This window comes from Perognathus longimembris, chromosome 10 (assembly GCF_023159225.1).
Source record: "Perognathus longimembris pacificus isolate PPM17 chromosome 10, ASM2315922v1, whole genome shotgun sequence".
Lineage (NCBI taxonomy): Eukaryota > Metazoa > Chordata > Mammalia > Rodentia > Heteromyidae > Perognathus > Perognathus longimembris.
The window spans coordinates 30,392,136-30,418,985 of record NC_063170.1 but is presented as its reverse complement, the minus strand read 5'-3'; the positions used below and the strand labels follow the sequence as shown (position 1 = coordinate 30,418,985).

Sequence of the window (26,850 nt, the reverse complement as noted above, 5' to 3'; positions counted from 1 at the left end):
TATTGATGCTGCAAGCATTTCTACAAAGAGGTTATAATTTTGTAAGTTAGATGAAATATCATGCTCCCTCAATTTTCCCCCTCACATCCCTAACCTCAAGTTATATAGTTTAATTTTACATAGTGTACATTGAATATGACTGCATTCGCTCACCTTTCCTACTCCTTTTGTGTGCCAATGTGGTATATCTGTATTGGTTCTTTTAAATGGAAACAATCAATAACTTCTAGTTGTTTTACTTTTTTTCTTTTTTGTATAGTTATTTTCTTGATTGGGATATAGCCGGATATATATTTGGATCTCATCTAACCATCTCTGTTATTTTCCTGAGATACTCATATGATGGACACTTAATGCAATCATTGATGTTGTTAGATAAAATCTCAATGCATATTTCTATTATCATGGTGCTTATTTCAATTAATTGTTCTGTTTCAATTAGTTTTTTCCATCACTACCTTGTCTTTCTTTTTTTATTTTGACATTGGTTCTATCACCTTTTATTGCTTTTGATGGTTTGTTACCTATAACATTGGATATGTTACTATAGTGTTTGTTTTATGGTTTATCTTGAGTACTACAGTGTACCTACTGTAATAAGATCCAATCTCACCTACAAGAACCAAGAATAGCAACATCCTTTGTGAGCTTGTTATTCACTTTAATTTTCTATGTCTCATAAAATCCAAAACATATGATAACATTTTTTCTTTAAGCAGTTATGTAAAATGAGTAAAATTCAGTAAACACAGCTATCTTTAAAAAGAAATCAACATCAGTTCATATATATGTATTTATATACACATATATACATATATACTAACTTTCTAACTAGCATTATTTCATCTCTAAGTCATTCATTTTAAGTTAAATGCACACCATAGTGATTTCATTTATAAAATTCTTGTTAAAATTATAGAACAAACATCATAACTCAAGGACAGAGAAGTTTAAAGCAAAGATTATAATAATGTAGAAAGAAGTTCCACTATTTACCTGGAGTAAAGACATTTTGCTGAGGAAACTAGTGTTTAGGCTAATCTTTTTAAAGTTTGTTTAGATTGTTTAGTTCGTTTTATTTTTTAAAAGAATTTTCTTATCAAAGAAGTAGGACCAACTTATTACAGAAATTAAAATATTCATAATATAAGTATTATCATGAATTCTTCAAGTCTCTGAGAATTACACTGGTTCTCATTTTATTTCTTTTCGTTTTTTGAAAATTATCTTTAGGTAGTGGTATAAAAGAGTTACAATTTACCAAAGCATCTTATGAATACAATATGTCTTAATTTTTTATTTCTTCAACATGCTGATGTTCCTATTTATACAAAATTATAGCCACCACAAAAGAAATAGTTAAAACAACCCAAATCACAAATTTTAAGTGTCCAAATGTAGCATCAACTAACAAAATACTAGTAACAATTTCCTAATTAGTTTCAATACACCTGTTCTAATGTACAGCTGTTCTTTAGTATCACTTCATTAAGAGAAAAACCCATTGCATATATTAAAATACATAAAAATTTCAGTTACTTTATTTTTCTCATCTCACAAATGAGTATATTAGAGTTTATGTTCTGTATGGAAAATTTTAGTTCTATTATGCTTTACATCTCTTTGGGTTAAACAGGTGCAGTGTATTTTACACTCTTCTAAGTACTGTATAATACAAACTTATCTTTGACAAAAATGTTATTTGTATAACGTGAAACAAGGCAAAATTAACCTATGTTTATACAGTAAGGAAATGAGTATTGGTAAGTATTAATCAGAATTTACAAACAATGTAGACCAGATGTATGACAAGGCCCTAGATGTACTTGTGACAAGAAAAACACTTCTAAGTTAGGTTAAATGATGTCATTTGGATTTAAAATACTGATCCAGTTGTTAGCTAATCAGAAAAATACAACAAAAATAAGAAATATATAAATTCAGATATCATTAGAAAAGTAACCATCATGAACAAATGATTATGTAGTAACTGAAGGAGAAAAGAAACTGAAAAAGTGCTTTGTTCTCTGAGAAGAAAAGGGATGACAATAATCCTACTGGATCACAATTATTTAGAAACATTTGGCTGAGTGAGAATGGAAGTTTTGCTAGAACAGTTTTTTAGTGAAATCTTAACGTTAACTCATGACAAAGAAGAGTTAGGGAACTGTAACTGTGGTAAACATTGTTTCAAGAATAATGAATCTGTAAAATAAAAGATATTTACAATTGATGTGTTGTTTTACCTTATTCTGCACATGAGAAGGAATGGAAACAGACAACAGCACACAAGTGACAGAATTCATCCTGCTTGGTCTAACTCAATCTCAAGATGTTCAACTCCTTATCTTTGTGTTAGTCTCAGTTTTCTACCTCACAATCCTCCCTGGAAATATTCTCATCATTTTAACCATTAGATCAGATCCTGGACTCACAGCCCCCCTTTATTTCTTCCTGGGCAATTTGGCCTTCCTGGATGCCTCATACTCTTTCATTGTGACTCCTAGAATGCTGATGGATTTCCTATCTGAGAAGAAAATAATCTCCTATAGAAGTTGTATCACTCAGCTCTTTTTTTTGCACTTTGTTGGAGCAGGGGAGATGTTCCTTCTTGTTGTAATGTCCTTTGACCGCTACATTGCTATATGTCGTCCTTTACACTATTCAACCCTCATGAACCCTAGAGTCTGCTATATATTGTTGTTGGCTTTGTGGCTTGGAGGCTTTGCTCATTCCATTGTACAAGTGGCACTTATCCTACACTTGCCTTTCTGTGGTCCAAATGAGCTAGACAATTTCTTCTGTGATGTCCCACAGGTCATCAAGCTGGCTTGCACTAATACGTTTGTAGTGGAGCTTCTAATGGTCTTCAATAGTGGCCTGCTCTCCCTTCTGTGTTTCTTAGGACTTCTGTCTTCCTATGCCATCATCCTCTGCCATGTAAAAGGACACTCCTCTGAAGGGAAGAACAAAGCTATCTCTACATGTATCACTCATGTTATCATTGTGTTTCTCATGTTTGGACCTGCAATTTTTATCTATACACGTCCCTTCTGTACTCTCCCCGCTGACAAAGTTGTTTCTTTATTTCACACAGTCATCTTTCCTTTGATGAACCCTGTGATTTACACTTTTCGCAACCAAGAAGTGAAAGCTTCCATGAGAAAGACTTTAAGTCAACTTGTAGTTTTGTAAATATAATAAAGAAATGAGAAAAGTAAACAAGAAGAAAATCAGTTATAATCAGTTAAATCATGTTCACGTACATGTATTGAATTATGAAATCATTTATTAAATATGATATCAAATACTTATACTTTTTATAATTTTGTAACTAAGCGTATATGACATTTAATATTTTAAGTCTCCTAGGCTTAATTCAAATGGATAAAGATAAGTTAAATGATTAAACTAGTATTACAGGTATAAGCAACCAGCACTCAGTGGTGTTGTTTTTGATGGACATAGTCCAAGTAACTATGGTGGCAATTTAATTGCACAGAAATTCTAAATTACATGACGTAGGCTCCTTTCATTTTAGCATTCTTTTTTTAAATAGTTACTTATTTATTGTCAAAATGATGTACAGAGGTGTTACAGTTTCATACGTAGGGCAGTGGGTACATTTCTTGTACTATTTGTTACCTCCTCCCTCATTCCCTGTCTCTCCCTTCCCCCTTTCCCTCTCCTCCCATGAGGTGCTTAGTTGAATTACACCAAATGGTTTTGTAAGTATTGCTTTTGGAGTCATTTGTCTTTTTATCCTTTGTCTTTCAATTTTGATATTCCCTTTCCCTTCCTTAGTTCTAATACCGGTATATACAGTATGAAGGGTACTCAGATGAGATACAGTCATAGCACAGGGACAACCACAGCAGGGACTACAAGAGGATCATCAACAAAAGAACCTACAGTTTCACATGGCATGTTGAAAGTAATTACAACAGTGATATAACACTCGTTACCATAACATGGAGTTCATTTCACTTAGGATCATCTTATGTGTTCATAGGGGTATAGCTATTGGGCTCTTGTGATCCTCTGCTGTGAACAGCCTAAACCTGTGCTAATTATTTCCTATGAGGGAAGCCATAGAGTCCATGTTTCTTTGGGTCTGGCTCACTTCACTTAGTATAATTTTTTCCAAGTCCTTCAATTTCCTTACAAATGGGGCAATGTCATTCTTTCTGATAGAGGCAGAAAATTCCATTCTGTATATGAACCACATGTTCCTGATCCATTTGTCAACTGAAGGGCATCTGTCTTTCATAGCTATATTGCATAATTCAAGCAATGATAATTGGTGTCTCTGCTCCTGAGATGTGTATAAATTTAAGAGACCAATGGAGAATTTTCTGCCAACACCTTACAATGTACTTTGTTATTTATATAGCTTCCAGCTCTTGTCTTACATGTTTCTCAAAGTGAAGGTAATCTGGGCATCAAATGTAGTGTTGGGTAATGAGAGCCTATAATTTTTACTGCCTAGTTAAAATGTAGGAGTTAAGGTGTATAACAATTCAATTAATGATATGTCAGTAGTAATTCAAGAATCCATCAAGCAGACAGAACTTCTCTTATTCGCAGTATCATAACAGATTCACTCAACAGCACTTCACCAGGCAGGTTGTTTATTTGTGAAATTTATTCTTGTGACCACTGTTACACCTATAACTTCTTCTACTCTAAAACCAAATCTCTGTTTGTGTGCCAAAAGATGAAAAGTAAATCATGGTCTCATTTGAAAGTCTAGACAAGCTGTAGAGCATTTGTTCTCTCTATAAACATGTTCCTGCCCTGAGCATGTTCATCTTTATTTAAGAGAATGATTTGTTGAAATAAATCTAACTCTATCAAGGTTTAAAAAGAACACCTGGCAGGATTCACAACAACAAATCCTTCTTGAAAACGAAGCACATGAACAAGGACACTTATGTTTGATGAATGTACAGGAAAGTTATGCAAACTGAATTTACTTAAGAGTAAAGTGTAACTTCAGGGAATAAAATTGCAGAAACTAAAAAACATTAAACTAGAAACGAAAGTATTCCAAAGACCTGTTGCTCTGATATACGTCAAATACATGAGAGATTGACTGGAGAGGTGTTAAGTAGCTTAATTTTGGTAGTAAATAAAATTTTCTTGGGAGATATTAAGTTACTAATAAGAAAATTTGGAGACAAAAACCAAGCATGCTATTTTTATAACTCTAAGCAAAATTAATGAGTAACGTTAGGCCCAATGATTTTTTTTATGAGTTTGATATATTTGAAGACTGTAAAGAGGAATCATGTAGGTATAATATAGCTAAATAGTTTGAAAGAGGCGGAAATAATGTCGTAGAGGTGAGTAGAGCAATGTTTTTAGATGCTAAAACAATTTAAGCAATGGCATTAAGTTCAGTTATTCAAATTTGTATAGATTAAAATTGAAAGATATTATGGAGATTAAGGCTTCCTATTTGCCTTAAGATAAAGTCCTTAAAATTTTTATAAAGGGTCTATGAGTTGTTAGATATCTATAAGGGGAAGCTATCAGAAAGTTTTACATTTTTAAACTCTAATAGTTTTTTTTCCTAATTTGGTGCAAGCAAAAAAGTTATCATATTTCAAAAGAATCTGTCACGAAAATGTTTTTGTATGTTGAACCTTGCACAGTTTTGTGATTGTCCCTTTAGCTATATTTTTAAGTCAGAAAATAATTTGAGGAATAGGAATATGGTTTGGTGGTAGAGTGCTTGCCTCGCATGCATGAAACCCTGGGTTCAATTCCTCAGCACCACATAAACAGAAAAACCAGAAGTGATGCTGTGGTTCAAGTGGTAGAGTGTTATCCTTGATCAAAAAGAAGCCAGGGACAGTGCTCAGGCCCTGAGACCAAGCAAGCCACAGGACTGGCAAAAAAAAAAGAAAATAATGTGAGTACACTCATAAGTGATTTTATCCTAAATGCAACAATGATATATAACCAATCTTTCAGTTGTTATTATTGAAGATAAATGAATCACTCTAGTTATCCGTCTATAAGGGTATACATAAGTTTTTATGAGTTACCTAATGCTTATGAATCATTGGAAGACTGGAATGCTAGGTTACGGATTAGTCATGTAAACAAAAAATTTCAGGCAGTACCAATATATTGCTATTGCAAGAAGCCACCATCCTTAGTAGTTTTGGTTAGACAATATAGAAAACACCTTCTGATTGCTGACTCCAGGATGACAGCCTTGAACCATGACCAATTATCAGGAAAATGATCTAGATCTACTCTAACACTAGTAGATAGCTACTGATTGTAGAACCTGTATATCTTGTAATCAATTCTTATTTCTCTTGTTTTGAAATTTAAATTTTTATCAGCAAGTTAGATGTCTTAAAATAGGTTTTGGTTTCATTTTAATTGTGAACCTGTAAAGATTAAGCAGACACACATGGTCTTATAAATGCTGAAAATCAGCATCAAACCACCAAAACTGCTAGTTCGATTAAATACAGTTTGTCAATTTTGATTATACTGGAATTTGGATCCATAAAATTCTCTGCAAATTTTAGATATTTTAGCAAAATGCCAGTAGTAATATTCTTCATTGTAACAACCAAAATATTTCTGAACATATTGCCAAATTTTATGAAATGAAAAATTTCTCAAAATTTATCAGATTAAAGAACTTTCCATCCACTGTATTTGTTCTTAGAGTCAGATGAATGAATTATGTTTTGGAAAAGGACTGTGAACTGGTACCTATGTAATTTTAAATTTTAGTTAACAATATTATTAAATTTTATGTAATAAAACTAACAAAACCTAAGGCAGGTGACATATACTATCAAAATAAAGAAAAGCAACAAAAATATAATTAGAGGTAATCCAGAGAGCACAATTAAAAAGTAACATTGTAGTACAAATGAAAGATTATTCAAGATAACAGAAAAAAGTATAATAAATTCATTAAAAATAGAATATCTTAACAGAAAGTTGAAGTCTAGAAAGTGAACTAACTTTTGGAAAGATTACTGATTTGTATGCATAACTGTACAACACAATTTAACATCTTTATCTTATCTGTAACTTACTATTATTTTACCAGACTTTTCCTATCACTTTCCTACTTGTTTCACTGCCTGTGGCTATCATTCTAGTTTTAGTTACTGAAGAAGATTCACAATAGTTTTCTTGGTGCCAGTACTAATTTACTCCGAATAAACAGTGCTTAAGTATTCTTACTGTCATCAATCATTTTGGCTCCTAACTGCAATCCTAAGAAATCTTTAGTTGAGTTAGCATGTGGTACACAGGAAATTCAATGCCAGAGTGCACTGCCACTAAATTATATACCAGCAATATCTCACTAAGTAAAGTGAAATTGTGTGCCTTTGATGCACATACCCTTGGTTTGATCACTAGCACTGCCCCTCCCTCCAAAGTTTTCTTTCTCCATTCTGGCTCCACATTTTATGCAAAAGTATTTGCTTTTTTGTTCACATTTTTTCTTCTGTACTTTTATTGGCTAGATGATATACAGAAGGGTTACAGTTACATACTTAAGCTAGTGAATACATTTCTTGTTATGCATACTTCCCCCTTCCTCATAGTATTTTCTTTTATAACAATGAAATAATTACATGGTGGTTTTGTTTTCTATTTGCAAAATAATGAATATGAATAACATTTGTATAATTGTTGCCCATTTGAATATCTTTTGAAAATTATCTGTTTGAGTACTTACTTCATCTTTTAATCTTATTTCATTTGTATTGTTTCTATTATTTCTTACTATAACCCAGTCTTTGTTGGGTGAAAATTTTTCAAATTTTTTCCACATTAGTTGTTTTTCCTTTTATTTTGGTGATTCTTCTCCTTTCCAAATGATTTCTGTTTTCTGAGGCTTTTGTATTTTTATGATTGACAAATAGAAGTCATTGTTTTGTGAATTAAATTTAGACAAATTACCTTTCAATAGCAACTGGCATTTAAGTGCTTTGTTACTCACAGGACACATCTATGAATTTACTTTTGTGCCAGTTGTAGCCTTGTAGCCTTGTTAACACCATTGAGAAATACCTGTGGTTTTCCTTTTTTTCATGGACAGTCATAATTTTCCTGTAATCATTGGAGGCATGCCTTTTTTTATATCATCAAGCAGAGGAGTTTCTGTAGTTGATATCAGTTTTTAGTCCTTTTGTCAGCAGTGAGTCTGCAACTGATTAGATTTACTAACTCATTCATCTTATTTCTTTTTTTTTTTTTTCATACAAAGACTGTGAACAGGCTATGTATTTAAAACACTATATTCCATTTTCAAGTTGTCCTCACATTTATATTTAATGGAAACATGGCCATTCTTATAAAAAAATAATGAACTCTTAGAGAAATTGATATTAATATTTTGTTCCACATCACTAAATTTCATGTACAGTGTTTAGTGGAAAGAAAAAGGTCTGAGTGTTTGGCCAGCTCATCATTTCTCTTTGTTGATGTCCAATCTAACAAAGAGACAGAGATAAAGAGAGAGACAGAGATAGCATATAATTAATTTTTGGATCAACTTCCCTAATTTTATAGCTATATTCAAGAGAAAAGAAAAACTCAGAAAACGTAGACATAATTAACAATTATGTGTTACTTTACTTAACATCTAGGCATTGAAACCATTTCAATCATTACTAAATACATAGGTGTGTCATTTCTTTTTTAAAAATTTAATTTAATTTTTCCTTTATTGTCAAAGTGAACTACAGAGTTTCATATGTAAAGTGAGTACATTTCTTGTACAACTTGACCTTCTCCTTCATTTTCCCCCACCTCCAGGCTCCCCCTTTCCATCTTCCCCTCAGGAGTTGTACAGTTGTTAACACCAAATATTTTTGTAAGCATTGCCTTTGGAATGGTTTGTATTTTATTGTTTATCTCTCGATTTGGGTCTTCCCTTTTCCTTCCCTAGTTCTAATACAGGTATGTATACAGTATCCAGGATACTAATATCAGATACAGTGATAGCAGCGGTGAAACCATAGGAAGGGAATGCAAGCAGAGAAAAAGGGGTTTGGTTCCACAGGGCATGTTGAAAATAATTGTAACACTTGTTTCCATAACATGGAGTTCATTTCACTTAGCATCATCTTATGTGTTCATAAGAGCATAGACTATTGTGATCTTCTGCTGTTACAAGCCTAAACATGAACTAATTATTCCCTATGAGGGAAACCACAGAGTCCTTGTTTCTTTGGGTCTGGCTCACTTCACTTAGTATGATTTTTCTCAAGTTGATCCATTTCCTTACTAAGGGGATAATGTCATTCTTTCTGATAGAGGCATTGAATTCCATTGTGTATATATACTACATTTTCCTGCTCCACTCGTCTACTGATGGACATCTGGGTTTGTTCCATATTTTAGGAATGACAAATTGTGCTGCGATGAACATTGTTGTGCTGGTGGCATTAGTGTGGTCTTGCTTGTAGTCTTTTGGGTAGATGGCCAAAAGTGGGGCTGCTGGATCATAGGGGAACTCTATGTTTAGCCTTATGAGGAATCTCCATACAGCTTTCCAGAGTGGTTGAACAAGTTTACATTCCCACAAAAAGTGTAGTAGGGTTCCCTTTTGGCCACATCCCCTCCAGCATTTGTTGTTGATAGTTCTCTTGATATTCTTACTGGGGTGAGGTGGAATCTCAATGTAGTTTTTATTTGCATTTTTTATGGCCAGTGATGTAAAGCACTTCTTCATATGTTTCTTAGCTATCCTCATTTTCTCTTCAGAGAAGTCTTGCTTTAGGTCTTGTCCTACTTGTTGAGGGGGCCGTTGGTTCTTTGAGGGTTTGTTTTAGAAGAATTTAATTTTGGGGGTTCTGTGTATATTTTTGATATGAAGAGTTTGTCCTTTGTAAAGCGGGTAAAGATCTCCCAATCTGTGGGCTTTCTGTTTACCTTGAAAGTGATGACCCTTGCCTTGCAGAAGCTCTGCAGTCAGATGAAGTCCTATTTATCCAACCTTTCTTTGATTTGTTGTATTTCAGGGCCTTTGTTAAGGAAGTTTCATCCTGTGCCAAGGAACCCAAGTGTTTCTCCTATCCCTTCTTGTAGTGTTTCAGGGTATCTGATTTTAGTTTGAAGTCTTTGATCGATTTGGAATTGATTGTGGTGCAGGCTAATACATAAGGATCTAGTTGTAATTTGTTACAGGTGTTGAACCAGTTTTGCCAGCACCATTTGTTGAAGAGGCTGTCTTTCTTCAATAATATTGGTTTTTCTCCTTTAACAAAGATTAAGTAGCCATCCTTCTGCGGGTTCATTTATGGGTCTTTAGTTCTGTTCCATTGGTCCTCAGGCCCATTCTTGTGCCAATACCAAGCCGTTTTTATTACTATAGCTGTGTAATACAGCTTGAAGTTGGTATTGAAAATCCTCCAGCACTTCTTTCTACTTAGGATTGTTTTTACTCTTCATGGTCTTTTGTTGTTCTATATGAGTTTATGGATTGGTTTCTCTATTTCATTAAAGAATGTTGTTGGAATATTGATGGGCATTGCATTGGATTTGTAGATAGCCTTTGGCAATATTGCCATTTGACAGCGTTAATCCTCCCAATCAGGATCATGTTTAGTTGTTACATTTCCTTAGTTCTGCCTTAATTTCTTTTTCAGGTCTTTAAAGTTCTCCGCATAGAGGTCTTTCACTTCCTTGGTTAAGGCTATTCCTAAGTATTTTATGTTTTTTGAGGCTATTGCAAAAGGAATTGCTTTCCTGATTTCAGACTTGCTCATTAGGTCATTGGCATATTGAAAAGGAATTGATTTTTGAGGATTGTTTTGTATCCTGCGACTTTGCCGAAGTTTAGATCAGCTCAAATAACTTGGGAGTAGAATCTGTGGGGTTCTTTAGGTATAGGATTATGTCGTCTGCAAAGAGAGAGAGTTTACCTTCTGTTGGGCTCCAAATTGCCGGGCTTCGCTCTACCCCTCCCAATCCACATGGGGAGGGGTCCTAGGCTTATCTATTTCCTCCATGTGAGATCCATACTCACTCTGTCATGTCCCCCCAGCCGATAGGGTTTAGACGCGGGAGCGGGGTCCCGGGCTTAGCCTCGGTTCACGTGTGGGTGTGAGACCCCCATACTCGCCAGCCCAAGGAAGACACAAGTGCGTGGGGTCTCGGAGATCGTCTCTGGGACTATTTTCCAGGACGATTCTGATTTATTCAAATGAGAAGCCACAAATATATACCCCAAAGGCGGGCACAGGGAAAGGAAAACACATTGGCTAAGAGAGCTGTACGTCAAGTGATGTCAGGGGACTTCCCTTGTGGGCTGAGGCCCAGCCCCCCCAAGGATTGGGTTTCTGGGGTACCCCTGCCATTGCACACATGCTCACCCCTGGAGCTTGGGGCTTCTCTTCCTGTTAAAGGAGAAAGGGGAGGGGAGGAGACAGGCCAAGGCCAGCTGTGGCCTATTAAAGGCACAGCTGACACCAACATCTGCTACTCTTTTTTTGTTTAAATTAGCAGGGGATGTTGTAAACATATGGCATATGTAAGCATAAGGTAAATGCTGACATAAAACATATATATAAATATAGGGCCTCTTCCACAAAGGGAAGGGGTAGGTAAAGTGGTGGCCATCCATCTGGCTTTGTCCAGAGAAGCTGGAGTCCTCAGCTGGTTTCTGCACCAAGTGCAGGAAGTGCAGACATCATTCATTCCTCTTTTGGCTTAGGTTCTGGCATCTCTGGTAGTCTACCACTGGTGACTTAAACATGTGTGATTAGGGGCTGGGGGATATAGCCTAGTGGCAAGAGTGCCTGCCTCGGATACACGAGGCCCTAGGTTCGATTCCCCAGCACCACATATACAGAAAACGGCCAGAAGCGGCGCTGTGGCTCAAGTGGCAGAGTGCTAGCCTTGAGCGGGAAGAAGCCAGGGACAGTGCTCAGGCCCTGAGTCCAAGGCCCAGGACTGGCCAAAAAAAAATGTGTGATTAGTAAAACATTCTTTTTATATAAACATTGAAGCAAAGGTGCTAAACCTTTGTGCTTACTTTTTTAAAAAACATTTTTATCATGAAACATTGAAGTTGGGTGTCAAACCCTCAGCTTCTATTTCTCTGTAATGGGATTCCCCTAAACCAAACAGTAGGTGGAGAGGAGTGGAAGAAACACGTTGCAAAATTTCTTTAGTTTTGTACAAAACTGCCAGCGACACTGCCACAGCTAAATATTGCGCCTTGAGAAACGCTCAAGGATGAGTTTAGAAAGCAAACAAGCAGGAAAGGGAAGCTGGCTGTTTTTTGTTTTTTTTTTAACCGCTACCACTGTTGTATGTGTTGTGCCAAGTCGCAAGACCACCACCAAGAAGACCACCGAGACTCAGACATTCCGAAATTCAAAAGCAAGGCAAGGCTTTATTTAAGCGAGCTGCAACTTGGGCCTCGTCCTACCCACCGACACAGCGGAGGTTAGGAGGGAGCCCCGAGCTGTGATTACACAGGGCTTATAAAGGCAAAGAACAATCAGGTGTTCAAGCAAGCAAGATTAGGACACAGGTACAAATCTGATTGGCTCAGGGTTCAATTCTAAAATGGGGTTCACATGGTAAAATGGGGTTCATGTGGTAAAATGGGGCCTGACTTCAAAGTCTGGCACTTCATTCCCCCTTTTTCTTTTTGGTACCTTGGGAGCCAATCATGGCTCCATTCTGTCCATTTCAATGGCTTGCATGTCTAGGGGATGATATAGAGGTAAGGCATGGGCCAGTAGGGCCCAAAGTAGTATCCGAAAATAACTCTGGTCCCTCGGTTTTAAAGGGGGGCTGATGGGTGAAGATCATCCATCTTCTGTAATTTCTTCAGGCTGACTCAGGGGCGTTGACCTTACCTAGCCAGGAACCTATAACCTTAGTCTACTTTACCAAGGGACTGCAGGATTACTGCAAACTGAAAATTAACTTTCAGCTATAGACTTACCATTAGCTGTATAGTGTTTAGTATCCAAATGTAGGCAACAAAATAATACATAAACTTCTCAGCTGTGCTCTAAGGGTCGGGTGGCTATACCCGTATTCCTGAGCAAGCCCAAAACTACCTAAAATAAGGGGGTCACCTTACTTTGGAGTGAGCTGCCAAAATAACATCAACACTAGCCAGGGTAGTAAGGAAAGAAGGCAAAAAGAAAATTATAACAATATTCAGTCTAACTTTCTTTTCTTGAGGCGAAGGTGAAGCGGCTGAGTTGGGTGCTTGGAGACCTCCCATGTTCCACCACGGTAGTCGTCATCCAGGGCAAAGGGGTCAGCTGGCCTGGCGTGGAAGCAATGAATCCAAGTGGCGATGCCATCTAGGGTTCCTTCCACCGTGGTTCTAAGGATTTCAGTCCCCTGGTTTTTTAGATGAAAGCCAGTCTGTTGTCTGAACCAATGGTGGATAGGAAGCCATACCTGGGTAGGATATCTTCCAGGATCTTCTTAGCCACTACATTCGCAGTCTCATGCTTTGTTGGATAGGCTTCAGCAAATCCTGAAAAGTTTTCTACAAAAACTAGCAAATATTTGTAATTTCTGTGAAATCTACTTCCCAATACATGCCTGGCCTATTCCCACAGAGGCGAGCTCCTTTAGTAATCTGTTGATTGGGGACATTGGCAAGCTGACAGGCCTTGCAATTTTTAACAATATCTTCAATAAGTTGATCTCCTTGTCTAATTTTCACTTTGGAGTGTCGGAGCAAGTCCTGCATTTTTCGGGTTCCCATGTGAGAAGCTCATATTCTCTTAAGGATCCCCTTACCCAGCCCTGTGGCAGGATAAGTTTCCCTTCACAAGTTTTCCACTAATCATTGTTTCCTTCTCTGTCCAGGGGTTTTGTGGGCCATGGGAATTTTCTTTATCCACTCAAAGCCTTCTTGGGAATACTGGGGCACAGGAGGTAAATCTCGTGGCCCAGGGTCTACTAAAGTCTGTTCCCAGGAAGTCTGACTTGTCTGGATGATTTAGGCAAAGGGATTTTCAGCATAGTCTACGTGCATCTGACAGCCAACGCTTGCTCTCTTTTAATATGAAGCCCAGATGGGTGACTTCAGGTTTACAAATTTGTGCCTTTTAACATTCTAGTTTGTAAAAGCATTTTCCTGATTGGCTGGGGAACTGATCTCTGATGACCTAAAAAGTTACCTTTGCAGGCCTTTAACACATCTCAATAAGGACACAATCTCAGGTCTACAAGCTTTAAACAGATGTATCAGCTTAAAATTCTCACTGCCAGTCAGAGCTTTGAATAAATGCGGGGAGATTTTAATCTATCTTCTCATTTGACAAACTTACCCTTACTAACCACTATCACAGATGACTGGCAAGTTCCTGCCCAGTAGACAGGCATGGGCACTGGAAAGGCATGCTTATGAACTATTCTTCTAGGACTTCCCGGGTTTGATTAACTTTTGAAAGGCCAAACAGGAGTGACTCTAGGATCTGACACCATCTCTGCCATCCAAGCAGTGGCTTACTGCCCCTGGATGCTCCATAACTTTTGTCCCAGGAGGAGTGACTTTCCACTGGACTTAGACTCAGGGCCCGAGCACTGTCCCCCAGCTCTCCAGCTCAAGGCTAGCACCCTACCACTTTGAGCTCCACACAACTCCGTTCCCAGAACTCTGCTGGCTGATTAGAGACAAGTCTCTCACAGGGACGTTTCTTTGCCCGGGCTGGCTTTGAACCACAGATTCAGATCAGTGAGTCTTATAAGGGGCCACTTTATTCCAATTATAAGCAACAAGGTGGTCAACACAGAAGTAGTTTTTAAGCATGCTCTCTTACCTGGAAAGTATTAAGGGTCAGTATTAGATCTCAACAAACTTGTAGGAATCACCTGTGCTTCACTGTGGGCCTGCTAGAAATGGTTATAAAAAACCTACAAAGAAGCTGGAATGGCAATTAAACATTTTGGTAGCCATAATTCTCCTTTTCTCACTTTGCAATAATTATTTAGGACAATTTTACTTCCAAATTTTTTTTTAAGTTTTGATTATAAAACTGATGTACAGAGAGGTTACGTTTTCATACGTTAGGCATTGAATACTTTTCTTGTACTGTTTGTTACCTTGTCCCTCATACCCCCCTCGCCCCTCCCCCTTTCCCCCCCGTGGTGTTCAGTTCACTTACACCAAGCAGTTTTGAAAGTATTGCTTTTGTTGTTGTTTCTCTTATTTTACCCTCTGTCTCTCAATTTTGGTATTCCCTTTGAATTTCCTAATTCTAATACCAGTACACACTGTTTCCCATTCACTCAGATAAGATTACAGAGATAGTGTAGATACAATCACAAGAAGGTGATACACGAACATCATCAATAGGCGAAACTACAGATACACATGGGATATTGAAAGTAGTTACAACTGTGATATAACAATCATTTTCATAAAATGGAGTTCATTTCATTTAGCATCATCTTATGTGATCATAAGGGTATAGCTCTTGGGCTCTTGTAATCCTCTGCTGTGACTTGCCTAAACCTGTGCTAATTATTCCCAATAAGGGAGACCATAGAGTCCATGTTTCTTTGGGTCTGGCTCACTTCACTTAGTATAATTTTTTTTAAGTCCTTCGATTTCCGTACAAATGGGGCAATGTCATTCTTTTTCATAGAGGCATAAAATTCCATTGTGTATATGTACCACATTTTTCTGATCCATTCGTCTATGGAGGGGCATCTGGGTTGGTTCCAGATTCTCGCTATGACAAATTGCGCTGCAATGAACATTGTTGTGCTGGTGGCTTTACTGTGATTTTGCTTGTGGTTTTTTGGATAAATACCCAAAAGTGGGGTTGCTGGGTCATAGGTGAGTTCTACATTTAGCCATCTGAGGACTCTCCATAGTGCTTGCCAGAGTGGCTGAACCAGTTTACATTCCCACCAACAATGAAGTAGGGTTCCCTTTTGGCCACATCACCTCCAACAACTGTTATTGTTAGTTTTCTTGATATATGACATTCTTACTGGGGATAGATGGAATCTCAATGTTGTTTTGATTTGCATTTCCTTTATGGCCAGTGATGTAGAGCACTTTTTCATATGTCTCTTGGTCATTCTCATTTCCTCATCAGAGACGTCTCTTTGTAGGTCTTTAGCCCACTTGATGAGTGGGGTATTAGTTCTTTGCAGTTTTGTTTTGGAGGAAGGTAATTTTTTTCCTTCTGCATATGTTTTAGATATGAGGCCTTTGTCCGTTGAATGGCCGGTAAAGATCTTTTCCCAGACTGTGGGCTTTCTGTTTATCTTGCAAGCAATGTCCTTTGCCGTGCAGAAGCTCTGCAGTTTGATGCAGTCCCATTTGTCCAACCTTTCTTTGATTTGTAGCCTTTCTGGGTCTTTGTTCAGGAAGTTCCGTCCTGCGCCAAGGAGCCCAAGTGTTTCTCCTACTTCTTCCTTCAGTGTTTTCAGGGTGTCAGTTTTGATTTAGAGGTCTTTAATCTATTTGGAATTGATTTTGGTGCAGGGTGATATATAAGGATCTAGCTTTAGTTTGTTGCATGTGTTGAGCCAGGTTTTCCAGCACAATTTGTTAAAGAGGCTATCTTTCTTCCAAGCTATTGTTTTAGCTCCTTTATCAAAGATTAAGTAGGCGTAGTTCTGTGGGTTCATTCCCGGGTCTTCAATTCTGTTCCATTGGTCTTCAGACCTGTTCCGGTGCAAATACCAAGCTGTTTTTTATTACTATAGCTTTATAATACAGCTTGAAGTTGGGTATTGTAATTCCTCCAGCACTGTTCTTTCTGCTTAGGATTGTTTTTGCTATTCTAGGTTTTTTATTATTCCATATGAATTTCTGGATTGCTTCCTCTATTTCATCAAAGAATGGTGTTGGGATATTAATGGATATTGCATTGAATTTGTAGATAGCCTTTGGCAATATTGTCATTTTGATTATATTAATCCTCCCAATCCAGGAGCATGGGAGGTTTTTACATTTCTTTAGTTCTGACTTAATTTCGTTTTTCAAGGTTTTAATGTTCTCCTCAAAGAGGTCTTTCACTTCTTTGGTTAAGGTTATTCCTAGGTATTTTATGTTTTTGGAGCCTATTGCAAAGGGGGTTGCTTTCCTGATATCAGCCTCGGTCTTCGGGTCGTTAGCATACAGAAAGGCCATTGATTTTTGAGGGTTTATTTTATATCCTGCAACTTTGCCAAAGTTTTGGATCAGCTCTAGTAGCTTGGGCGTAGAGTCTATGGGATTCTTTAGGTATAGGATCATGTCATCTGCGAAGAGAGAGAGTTTAACTTCATCTTTACCTACTTGGATCCCCTTCATATTTTCTTCTTGCCTGATTGCTCTGGCTAGGAATTCTAGAACTATGTTGAAGAGCAGGGGAGAGAGTGGACATCCCTGCCTTGTTCCTGATTTTAAAGGGAATGGCTTTAGTTTTTCACCACTTAGAGTTATGCTTGCTGTTGGTTTGTCATAAACTGCCTTGATTATATTCAGGAATTTTCCCTGGAATCCCAGTTTTTCCAGGGCTTTTAGCATAAATGGGTGCTGGATTTTATCAAACGCCTTTTCCGCATCCAGAGATAAAACCATGTGGTTCTTTAGCTTGCTCCAGTTGATGTGGTGGATTATATTAATTGAATTGCGTATATTAAACCAACTTTGCATCCCTGGTATGAATCCAGTTTGATCGTGGTGTATGATTTTTTTGATGACCTGTTGAAGTCGATTGTCCAGAATTTTGTTGAGAAGTTTTGCGTCTATGTTCATCAGGGAGATCGGTCTATAGTCTTCTTTCCGTGATGACTCCCTGCCTGGTTTTGGGATGAGGGTTATACTGGCTTCAAAGAATGAGCCTGGAAGTGAACGTTCTCTTTCAATTTCATTGAAGAGTTTGAGAAATATTGGCATGAGTTCTGTTTTGAAGGTCTTGTAGAATTCTGCAATGAATCCATCTGGACCTGGGCTTTTCTTGGATGGGAGATCCTTTATTGCCGTTTCTATTTCAATACTGGATATGGGTCCGTTTAGGAGGTTTAAATCTTCATGGTTCAATTTGGGGATATGAATTTTTTCTAGGAAATCATCCATTTCTTCCAAGTTCTCGAATTTGTTGGCATAAAGGTTTGCAAAATAGTCCCTTATTATTTTCTGAATTTCGGTTATTTCTGTGGTGATGTTACCTGTTTTATCTCTTATCTTGTTTATTTGAGTGTGCTGCCTTTGTTTTTTGGTCAGGTTTGCCAGGGGTCTGTCTATCTTGTCGATTTTTTCAAAGAACCAACTCTTTGTTTTGTTGATTCTTTCGATGGTATTTTTTGTCTCTAATTGATTTAATTCTGATTTGATTTTAATTGTTTGCTTCCGTCTATTGATTTGCGGTTTGGCTTGTTGTTCTCTCTCAAGGAAATGAAGGTGCTTCCTTAAATTATTGAGTTGCTGTTTCTCCAGTTTGTTGATGTATGCACTCAGAGATATAAATTTTCCTCTGAGTACTGCTAGCTCCCAAAGGAGCTGGTACTTTGTGTCCTCAACTTGGTTGAATTCCATAAACATTTGAATTTCCGTTTTAATTTCTTCAATGACACGCTGATGGTTCAGCAGTGTGTTGTTTAGTCTCCATGAATTGTAGCACTTTCTGTGTTGGCTGGTTGAGTTGAGCTCTCCTTTTATTCCGTTGTGGTCTGAGAGAATGCAGGGAATGGTTTTGATACTTTTGAATTTGTACAGATTTTCTTTGTGCCCTAAGATGTGATCTATTTTGGAGAATGTTCCATGTGCTGCCGAAAAGAATGTGTATTCTGTCCTTGCTGGGTGGAATATTCTGTAGATGTCGATTAAGTCTAGTTGGTCTATGCAATTGTTTAGTTCTGTAGTTTCTTTGTTCAGTGTTTGGTGTGTTGATCTGTCCATAGGTGATAGTGGAGTGTTAAATTCCCCAACTGTCAAGGTGTTTGGTTCTATGAGTGATTTTAGAGCCAGTAGTGTTTGTTTGATGAAGTTGGGTGCTCCTGCATTTGGTGTGTCGATAATTAGAATGGTTATTTCTTCCTGTAGGAGAGATCCTTTTACTAGTATGTAGTAACCTTCTTTGTCTCTTCTTACCTTTTTTAATTTGAAGTCAATTTTGTCTGATACTAGGATTGCAACTCCAGCCTGCTTATGGGGGCCATTTGCTTGATAGATTTGATTCCAGCCTTTCACTTTTAGAAGATGTTTACTTTTGCTGAATAGATGTGTCTCTTGGAGGAAGCAGAAAGATGGATCTTGATTTTTGATCCAACTTATGAGCCTATGTCGTTTGATTGGAGAATTAAGTCCATTAATGTTGAGAGTTAGGATTGAGAGATGATCGTTTGTTCCTTTCATTGTCACTATCTTGTTTAAAGCTGTGTCTTCCCATTTCTTGATCTGATGTTTACTAATTAGGGTTCATTTCTCTGTCTGTATTGGGATCTTGATTATTTTCCCTGTATAGTACATCTTTAAGGATTTTGTGTAAAGCTGGTATGGGGAAGATATATTGTTTCAGTTTTTCCTTATTGTGGAAGACTTTTATTTGACATTCGGCTAAGAAGGAGAGTTTGGCTGGGTACAGAATTCATGGTTGGTAGTTATTTTTATTTAGAGTTTGGTATACTTCATTCCAGGCTCTCCTTGCTTTCATGGTCTCTGCTGAGAAGTCTGGGGTAATTCTGATTGCTTTTCATTTATATGTGATTGTTTTCTTTGCCCTAACAGCTTTGAGTATTTTTTCTTTGCACTCTGCTGAATCTGTTTTGATCACAATGTGTCGGTGGGATGTCCTATTCCGGTCTGGTCGATTTGGGGTTCTAAATGCTTCTTGTATCTGTATAGGCCTTTCCTTCTGGATATTTGGGAAGTTCTCAGCTAATATTCTGTTAAATAGGTTGCCTATCCCATTAACCTCTTTCTCCAAGTTTTCCTCAATACCTATTATCCTTAAATTGGGCTTCCTGATTGTGTCTTGCATCTCCTGTAGCGATCTGTTTTGTTGCTTGGACTGGATTTGTATTGATTTTTTATCTTTCTCCATAGAGTCTAAGGAATCTTCAACTCCCAAAATTTGATCCTCTGCTTCAGTTAGTCGGGACTGTAGGCTAGTTACTTGATTTCAATTCTCTTTTGCTTCTGACTGGTCCTTCCTGATAATTTCCATGTCATTTCTTAGGTCTTGTATGGACTTCTTTACTTCATTAACTTCGTTACTTTGGTTTTGAGAGTTGTCTCTCAAATCTTTAAGCTGGTTAGCTATCTTTTCATTTGGCTCTTTTTTTTTTTTTTTTTTTGCCCGTCCTGGGGCTTGGACTCAGGGCCTGAGCACTGTCCCTCGCTACTTTTTTTTTTTTTTGCTCAAGGCTAGCACTCTGCCACTTGAGCCACAGCGCCACTTCTGGCCATTTTCTGTATATGTGGTTCAGGGGAATTGATCCCAGGGCCTCATGTATACAAGGCAAGCACTCTTGCCACTAGGTCATATCCCCAGCCCCTCATTTCACTCTTGAAGTTCATTTATCTTTCTATTTGTGGATGCCATGAAATTCTTCATTAATTGTTGCTTTGCCTCCTCATGCTCTATAATTGACTGAAGAGATTCGAACTTTTCATTTATCATGTTTATCAGGAGACTTTGTAGAGCATTTTGAGGGTTCTCTTCTATGTCTTTGATTGACTGCTCTGCTTCCTGTTTGTTTTGAGTGGGAGATAAGACTTCATTGTTTGTCATCTTTCTTGTGTTTCTTCTGCCCATTTGAATTGGGGATGCCAGTCTACCAGCACCTGTGAGCACCATTTAAGACCCAACGCAGCCCTTACCAGGCACTGTTGTGTAAATCTTACAAGTTCACAATTATGTACAGATACCCTGTATACCTGTCTATAAAATTAGATTTGTTGTTCCTAAAGAATACAATCTCAATATAACAACTGATCCTGGGCCCTGTATTCAGTAGTTACTTATTTACTGTTACAACCCTATACGCAATTCTTGTTTTTATATTAAGTTCTTTTAGGTCTGGCCTTCTCTATGAACCCCTTTGATTCACTCGTATTAAGCTGGGATACCCTCTATCCAATAACCAGGAGTCATTGGAGACTGGAGGTCCAGGCAGTAAGTCAGGAGGGTAAGTTGGAGGTAGTAAAGAGAATAGAGTCAACTGTATTGGGGAGGGGAGGTGGTGATTTTGGTTTAGGTTCAGTGATGTGGAAGTGTCAAGAAGAGTAGAATCAGTAGAGAGAATAAGGTTGCAATGATAGATAATGGAGAGTTAGCAGAAAAGAGTGGAGGTGTTCTTCATCGGAAAGTAAGTTTTAAAGAAAGAGAATGCAGAGAGAGAAATAAAGTAAAAGTAGTAGGAGACAGACGCACAGAGCAGAAAAAAATTATTTTAAAAAGAAGATAAAATAAAAAGTAAAAAATTTTAAAAAATCAGCAAAGGAACAACCCAAACAAACAGAAAATAAAAAAAAAACTTGATAAAACCAACAAGTTAATATAGAAAACATGGGAAAAAAAAGACAACGTTTCCAAATTGAATTTTTTTTTTTAAAGTTTAAGAAATGTTGAAAAGATAAAGAAAAAAAATGGAGTCTTCCTTGTTTGGGTCGTCTTACCCCAGTCTCTGGTTTCCTTATGCTGGTCTGCAGTCTATATTCCTGATTTTCTGGGTTTGGCAGAATTCAGCTTGCTCCTCTGTTTACTGCAGGGCCGCTCCCTTTACAGCCTGCCTTTGAATAGGCTGTGAAGTCAGCAGGGAGGGGCGCCTCTGGCCTCTTTTACCCAGCTGAGAGGTGCTTGCCTGTGCAAGGCTTCTGCCTCCTGCACCGGGCGGCCTCTTTCCCAGAGGTGGCTTTGGAAAGCAGCTCCTTTTCAGGCTGGGAATTGGGCTTCCTCTGTGACGGGACCGTTTAACTGTCTCAGGAACCTCAGTCTGGTGTTTCCCTGCAGCTGGGAGCTGGTGGCTGTTTTCGGTTTAAATTTAGAAGTTCCAGGGGGCAGGGCGGGGCACCTCTGGCTAAGCCGAGGCCCAGGGCAAGCCTCCCGCCTGGGCAGGGGGCGTTCTCCTGGGCGGAGTTGGCTCTCGCTGATTGGTCCCTCTTGCCCTTTTCAAAGATGGCTAATTTGACCTTGCTTTTTCCCAGACCCGCTTTAGTTCCAATCTGGTCTGACCCTATGCCAGTGGCAAAGATGGCGCTTTGCTCTGGCGGTAGGGGCAGGGCTGCCTTGCCGGAGTTGCTCTGTGGTCGCAAGTGAGAATATCTTTTGTGGGTACTCACGCTTTCTCGGCGATTTCAGGTCGTCTGTTCTCAGGCACCGGCTGGTCTCCGCTGTGTGCTTTACCTCCTTGGAGTGCGGGTTGCTGTGATGGGCACTGTGCCAGTGTCGCTGACACTGGCGTGACGGTGGGACACAGCCCAGAGCTCGAATCTGTGTTTTCAGAGTGCATTGTCGATTTTTCCTTCCTGGCCAGAATCCCTGTACTGTTACAAGTTACACTGGTTGTATTTCTACTGGTAAAAGTTTCTATGGGGTAAGAAATCGGCAGTGCTGGAGGGAGCTGAGGTTGTGCACTGTAGCTACTCTGCTCTTACTTCCAAATTTCTTATCTAGAAATGTATTCTGGATTTCCAAAGCCTTTTTAACACTTAACAACATTTTACCTTTTATCTGCATCGGAAAAACTGAAGCTCACAGGCATTCTGAAACCAAGTGCCGCCCTTTGCCTACGGGCTGCTTGTTTCAAAAGAGCCTCTTTTTTTTCTTCAGTCCCAGTTACTGCATGGCATGAAGACCTTTGAATTTTTCCTTAATGCAAGAATTACAAATTGCAAATACTTATCCATTCAGCTTTCCTATATATTAGTGAGAAACATTGGCCCATTTTGCCATTTATTCCTACATACATAGAGTTAATGAGAGTTTACTTCTTTCCCCATTAGTTTAGTGTATATATATATATATATATGTATATATATATATATATATCCTTTTAAATCCAAATTTCTGACACTTAGTTCTGATTTTTTTATTTTAATTAAAGAACCTTGAGAAATCCTTTAAAGCATTTGGCAATGCTCAAACTTGATGACCCTTTGACTTTAAACTTAAACTTAGTTTTGCATCATACTGCAGTCTTGAACATGTTCACACTCACACATGAACACACACATACATTTTCAAAAGATCTTAAAGCACGCTGAATAAGCATCGGCCGTACATTTTAAGACAAAAACTTTTAACCAAAGATTTTAGCATTCTCCAGCCTCATTTTCCAGGGCTTGATAGTTTTAGTAAAACATTTTTAGTCTTAGTAAAACATTTTAGCGCACCAAATAATTTTCTGCTTAAGTAGGCTGGGTGGGGGTCCCCCTAGAGTTCTTTTTTGCGGACACTGTCACTGATTGACTGATTGTGGGCTGTCACCTGTACATCTTTCCAGTGAGCTAAGGTCAAGTCCAGGGGAGTGGAAGGAACGTTCCCCATCATCCGTTTGTCAGTCAGGCACAGCACAAGAAAGAAACACACAAAAATAATCACAGGCACAAAGACCAGACAACACTTACAGACAGACTTAGGGAGCCGCGGCTTACAGGTTCGATTGTGTCTCTCCTGCCCCTCTGAGGAGGCAGACCACACAGTCGCACTGTGTCTCTCCTGCCCCTGTGAGCAGGAAGACCACACAGTCTCACTGAGTCTCTCCTGTTCCTGTGAGGGGGCAGACAACACAGTCATGAGGCTCTCTCTCTCCCGTTCCTGTGTAGGAGCGGACCAGACAACCCCGAATATAGAGTGGACTAGACAGGCGCCCGTTAGAAGGACCTCCCGGTCCAGTCCTTCAGGTCCAGGGTGGTAGTGGGAAGCCTGAGCCCCCTTTGGAGGGCTTGAGGTGTCCCCCAAGTCCCCCAGGACTGCCCATACGAGCGTGTCCACTCCAGCTGGTCCTTCAATACCTACAGGTTCAGATTCAAGCGGCTGGCCTAAACAGAAAACAAAACTACAAATCACACAGACACAGACACACAGAATGAACTGCCCTATTTTCTTACCTTCGGAGTCTGGGGTCTTGGGGGTCTCTGGGGCCATCCTGGACAAGCCCCCAAATGTTGTGCCAAGTCGCAAGACCACCACCAAGAAGACCACCGAGACTCAGACATTCCGAAATGCAAAAGCAAGGCAAGGCTTTATTTAAGCGAGCTGCAACTTGGGCCTCGTCCTACCCACTGAAACGGCGGAGGTTAGGAGGGAGCCCCCAGCTGTGATTACACAGGGCTTATAAAGGCAAAGAACAAGGTTACAACAATCAGGTGTTCAAGCAAGCAAGATTAGGACACAGGTACAAATCTGATTGGCTCAGGGTTCGATTCTAAAATGGGGTTCATGTGGTAAAATGGGGTTCACGTGGTAAAATGGGGCCTGACTTCAAAGTCTGGCACTTCAGTAGTATTCAGGCAGGTTTTCTATTCTCTTAGAAGAGCAGAAGAATTTTGTATGTTCCTTGTTTTCCTGAAGAGAACAAGAAGAGACATTTCTCCAGAGCAAGCACTCTGGGTTTTTAGTTTTCCAATCTGTAGAAGCATTTATAAGGCTCTTTCCCACTGTTTTGGGAAGATTTAAAATTTCTTAAGTTATTTTCTTAAGATATATAATATAAGCATATCTATTCTTACTAATCATGTGGGCTACTTCTCCCTTTCTTTCTCTCTCCCCTTTTTTTTCAATTTTTATTTTTATTTTTCTTATGATATGGCAGGGCACCAGGCTGGGTTGAGAATAAGGGCGGTGGTCTTTCTTCTGGAGATACTTCCTGCTGTAAGGGAGAGAGGTGGTCAAGGGCCCCTGGTCAGCCTAGCCTGGCACCCTCCAGTGTTGCTGGCAAAAGTTCTTATCATTACCACGAGAATGAAATGGCCATCCGGGTCAATGGGTGTCCTGGTCTCATCTGGGCACCCTGTAGCTTGGCACAGCAGTATGGAAAGATGATGACCTTGAACCACAAGTTTCCAGGTGGTGACTTTAGGGAGATATTGCTGTGTTAAAAAGAGACTTTGAAAAGATCAAGCAAAGTATTGACAAGTTCTCAGAGCTGGTTGGCATGAATGGCATAAAATATATCCTGGGCATAAGCCAGAAAAGTAGACTGGTTAAGGACATTTAAATCCTCCAGCATATTCTGGTTTGTTGCTGAGTATTCCCTGGACTTGTAGGCAGATGCCCTTTTGGCTTAAGCAGGGTGATTATTTTAAGACATTTTTCCTAGTTATAAAATCCCAAGTTAACTCTGTGCCTTTTATCAGCTATGGTGCCTTTGATATGGCAATTGTTGGCACTTTGGTTGTTTAAATTTCCATTTAGGAATGTACTTTCAGGCTTTTGTTATAGCCTTGTTTGTAGCCGAAAGACTTTGAACTCAAATGATAATTTTTTCTTAATGCAGGAAATATAATTACAAATTTTGAGGCACTTATTCATTTAGCTTTTTAATAAATTAGTGAGAACCATTAGCTTATTTGCCATGTTTTGTATACATACAGGGTTAATGAGAATTAACTCTTATCCCTATAGTTAATCAAACATACTTTAAACACTTGCCTGATTATATATAACTTAAGATAGGAGTCTCACATGGATATTCAGTATCCGAATCATCGGACTAATATTCAAGATAACTTAATCATGTTTACCAGGGTTAAAACACAAGGGATTTTGGCCTCAGCATTTTGCTTTTTCTAATATCTCCAAATGACAAGAGTATCGCAGGATCAATCACATCAGGCAAGCAAACCTCTTAACCATTTAGAAAAACTCTTTTAATTTTTGGTATCTCTGAGCTGGTAATTATAGGAAATCCAAATTATTTATTGCTGTATCAAAACTATTATTCGCCTGTTTAAAATATCTCCAATTACTTTGCTTTTGTCAGAAATCTAGGGCTTTTTTCTTGCTCTCTTTCTCTCTCTGCCTATAGCTGCGAGTTTAACAGAGAGAAACGTGCTGCAGCGGCACAGCAGAATTTTTGTTTTCACAGACATAGGCGGTAGCCCCGCCCAGCTGCAGCAAAATCGCTGGTCTCCTGAGTCTCCGCCCAGCTGCAGTAGTGGCGGGAAAAATTTGGAATTTTTTTGTCTGTTAACCAAGCTTAGAATTTAGCCCACAAACTCAGAATTAATGAGCCTCCGACTGGTGAACATTGACAAAGAACTGAGAACACCTTCATGTCTCCTTTAAAGCAGATTATCTGGCCTTCCCTGGCCTCAGAGGCGGGGTGGGGGGAGGGAGCATAAAGCAGTTTCTGCCCACCGCCACCGCGCGCCCACCAGCAAGGGCGCCTTAGTAAGCACTGATAACAGAAATCTAAGATCCTGTCTCTTTTCGGCGGCCATATAATCCAATCCAGTGAGTTTGGGGCCGGTTTTGAGAGAGTGTGCACAGCTCTGCGCCATGGGATGCTCCGGCGGTCCCAGAGATTTTTAAGCTAGGTGCTCGGTGGCACCGTCCCTCTCTCTCAACGGTCCCAAATTGGGAAGAAAAGCAGGCATGGGTGTGAGGGCAAGCTGCTCCAGGCCCAGCGAGTTTATGCTTGCCATGTCTCAACCCTGTTGGGGCCGTGATGTCTCATGGCGGGACTCCGAATTTGTGCCACTGCCTTGGGTCCTGAGTCCTTGGAGGCGAGCTCGTGGTGCGTGCAGCCACTCCCAAGTTGGGACTTTAAAAGTCCCGGCAGGGGGTCGCTGGACTAGACTGCGGCCACAGCCCTGCCTGGCATCCGGGGGGCGCTCAAAGCTGTGAGCCCATCTTTGCTGGCAGCAGAAATCTTTCGGCCCTTGGCCCATGCCAAAAATTTGATCCAGTCTCTTGGACACAG

The 26,850-nt window shown here is 39.0% G+C and overlaps 1 protein-coding gene across 1 annotated transcript; it reads left to right on the top strand.

Annotated features, from left to right (window-relative positions):
- Positions 1-2,268: 2,268 nt before the first annotated feature.
- On the top strand, positions 2,269-3,195 carry LOC125357905 (olfactory receptor 4N5). Its single transcript, XM_048354753.1, has one exon. The coding sequence runs from the start codon at positions 2,269-2,271 to the stop codon at positions 3,193-3,195; it is 927 nt and encodes a 308-aa protein (XP_048210710.1).
- The last annotated feature ends 23,655 nt before the right edge of the window (positions 3,196-26,850 follow it).

What these genes read in the sequence shown, in the direction of transcription:
- LOC125357905 (XM_048354753.1), top strand. Translation starts at nt 2,269, where the DNA reads ATGGAAACAGACAACAGCACACAAGTGACAGAATTCATCCTGCTTGGT.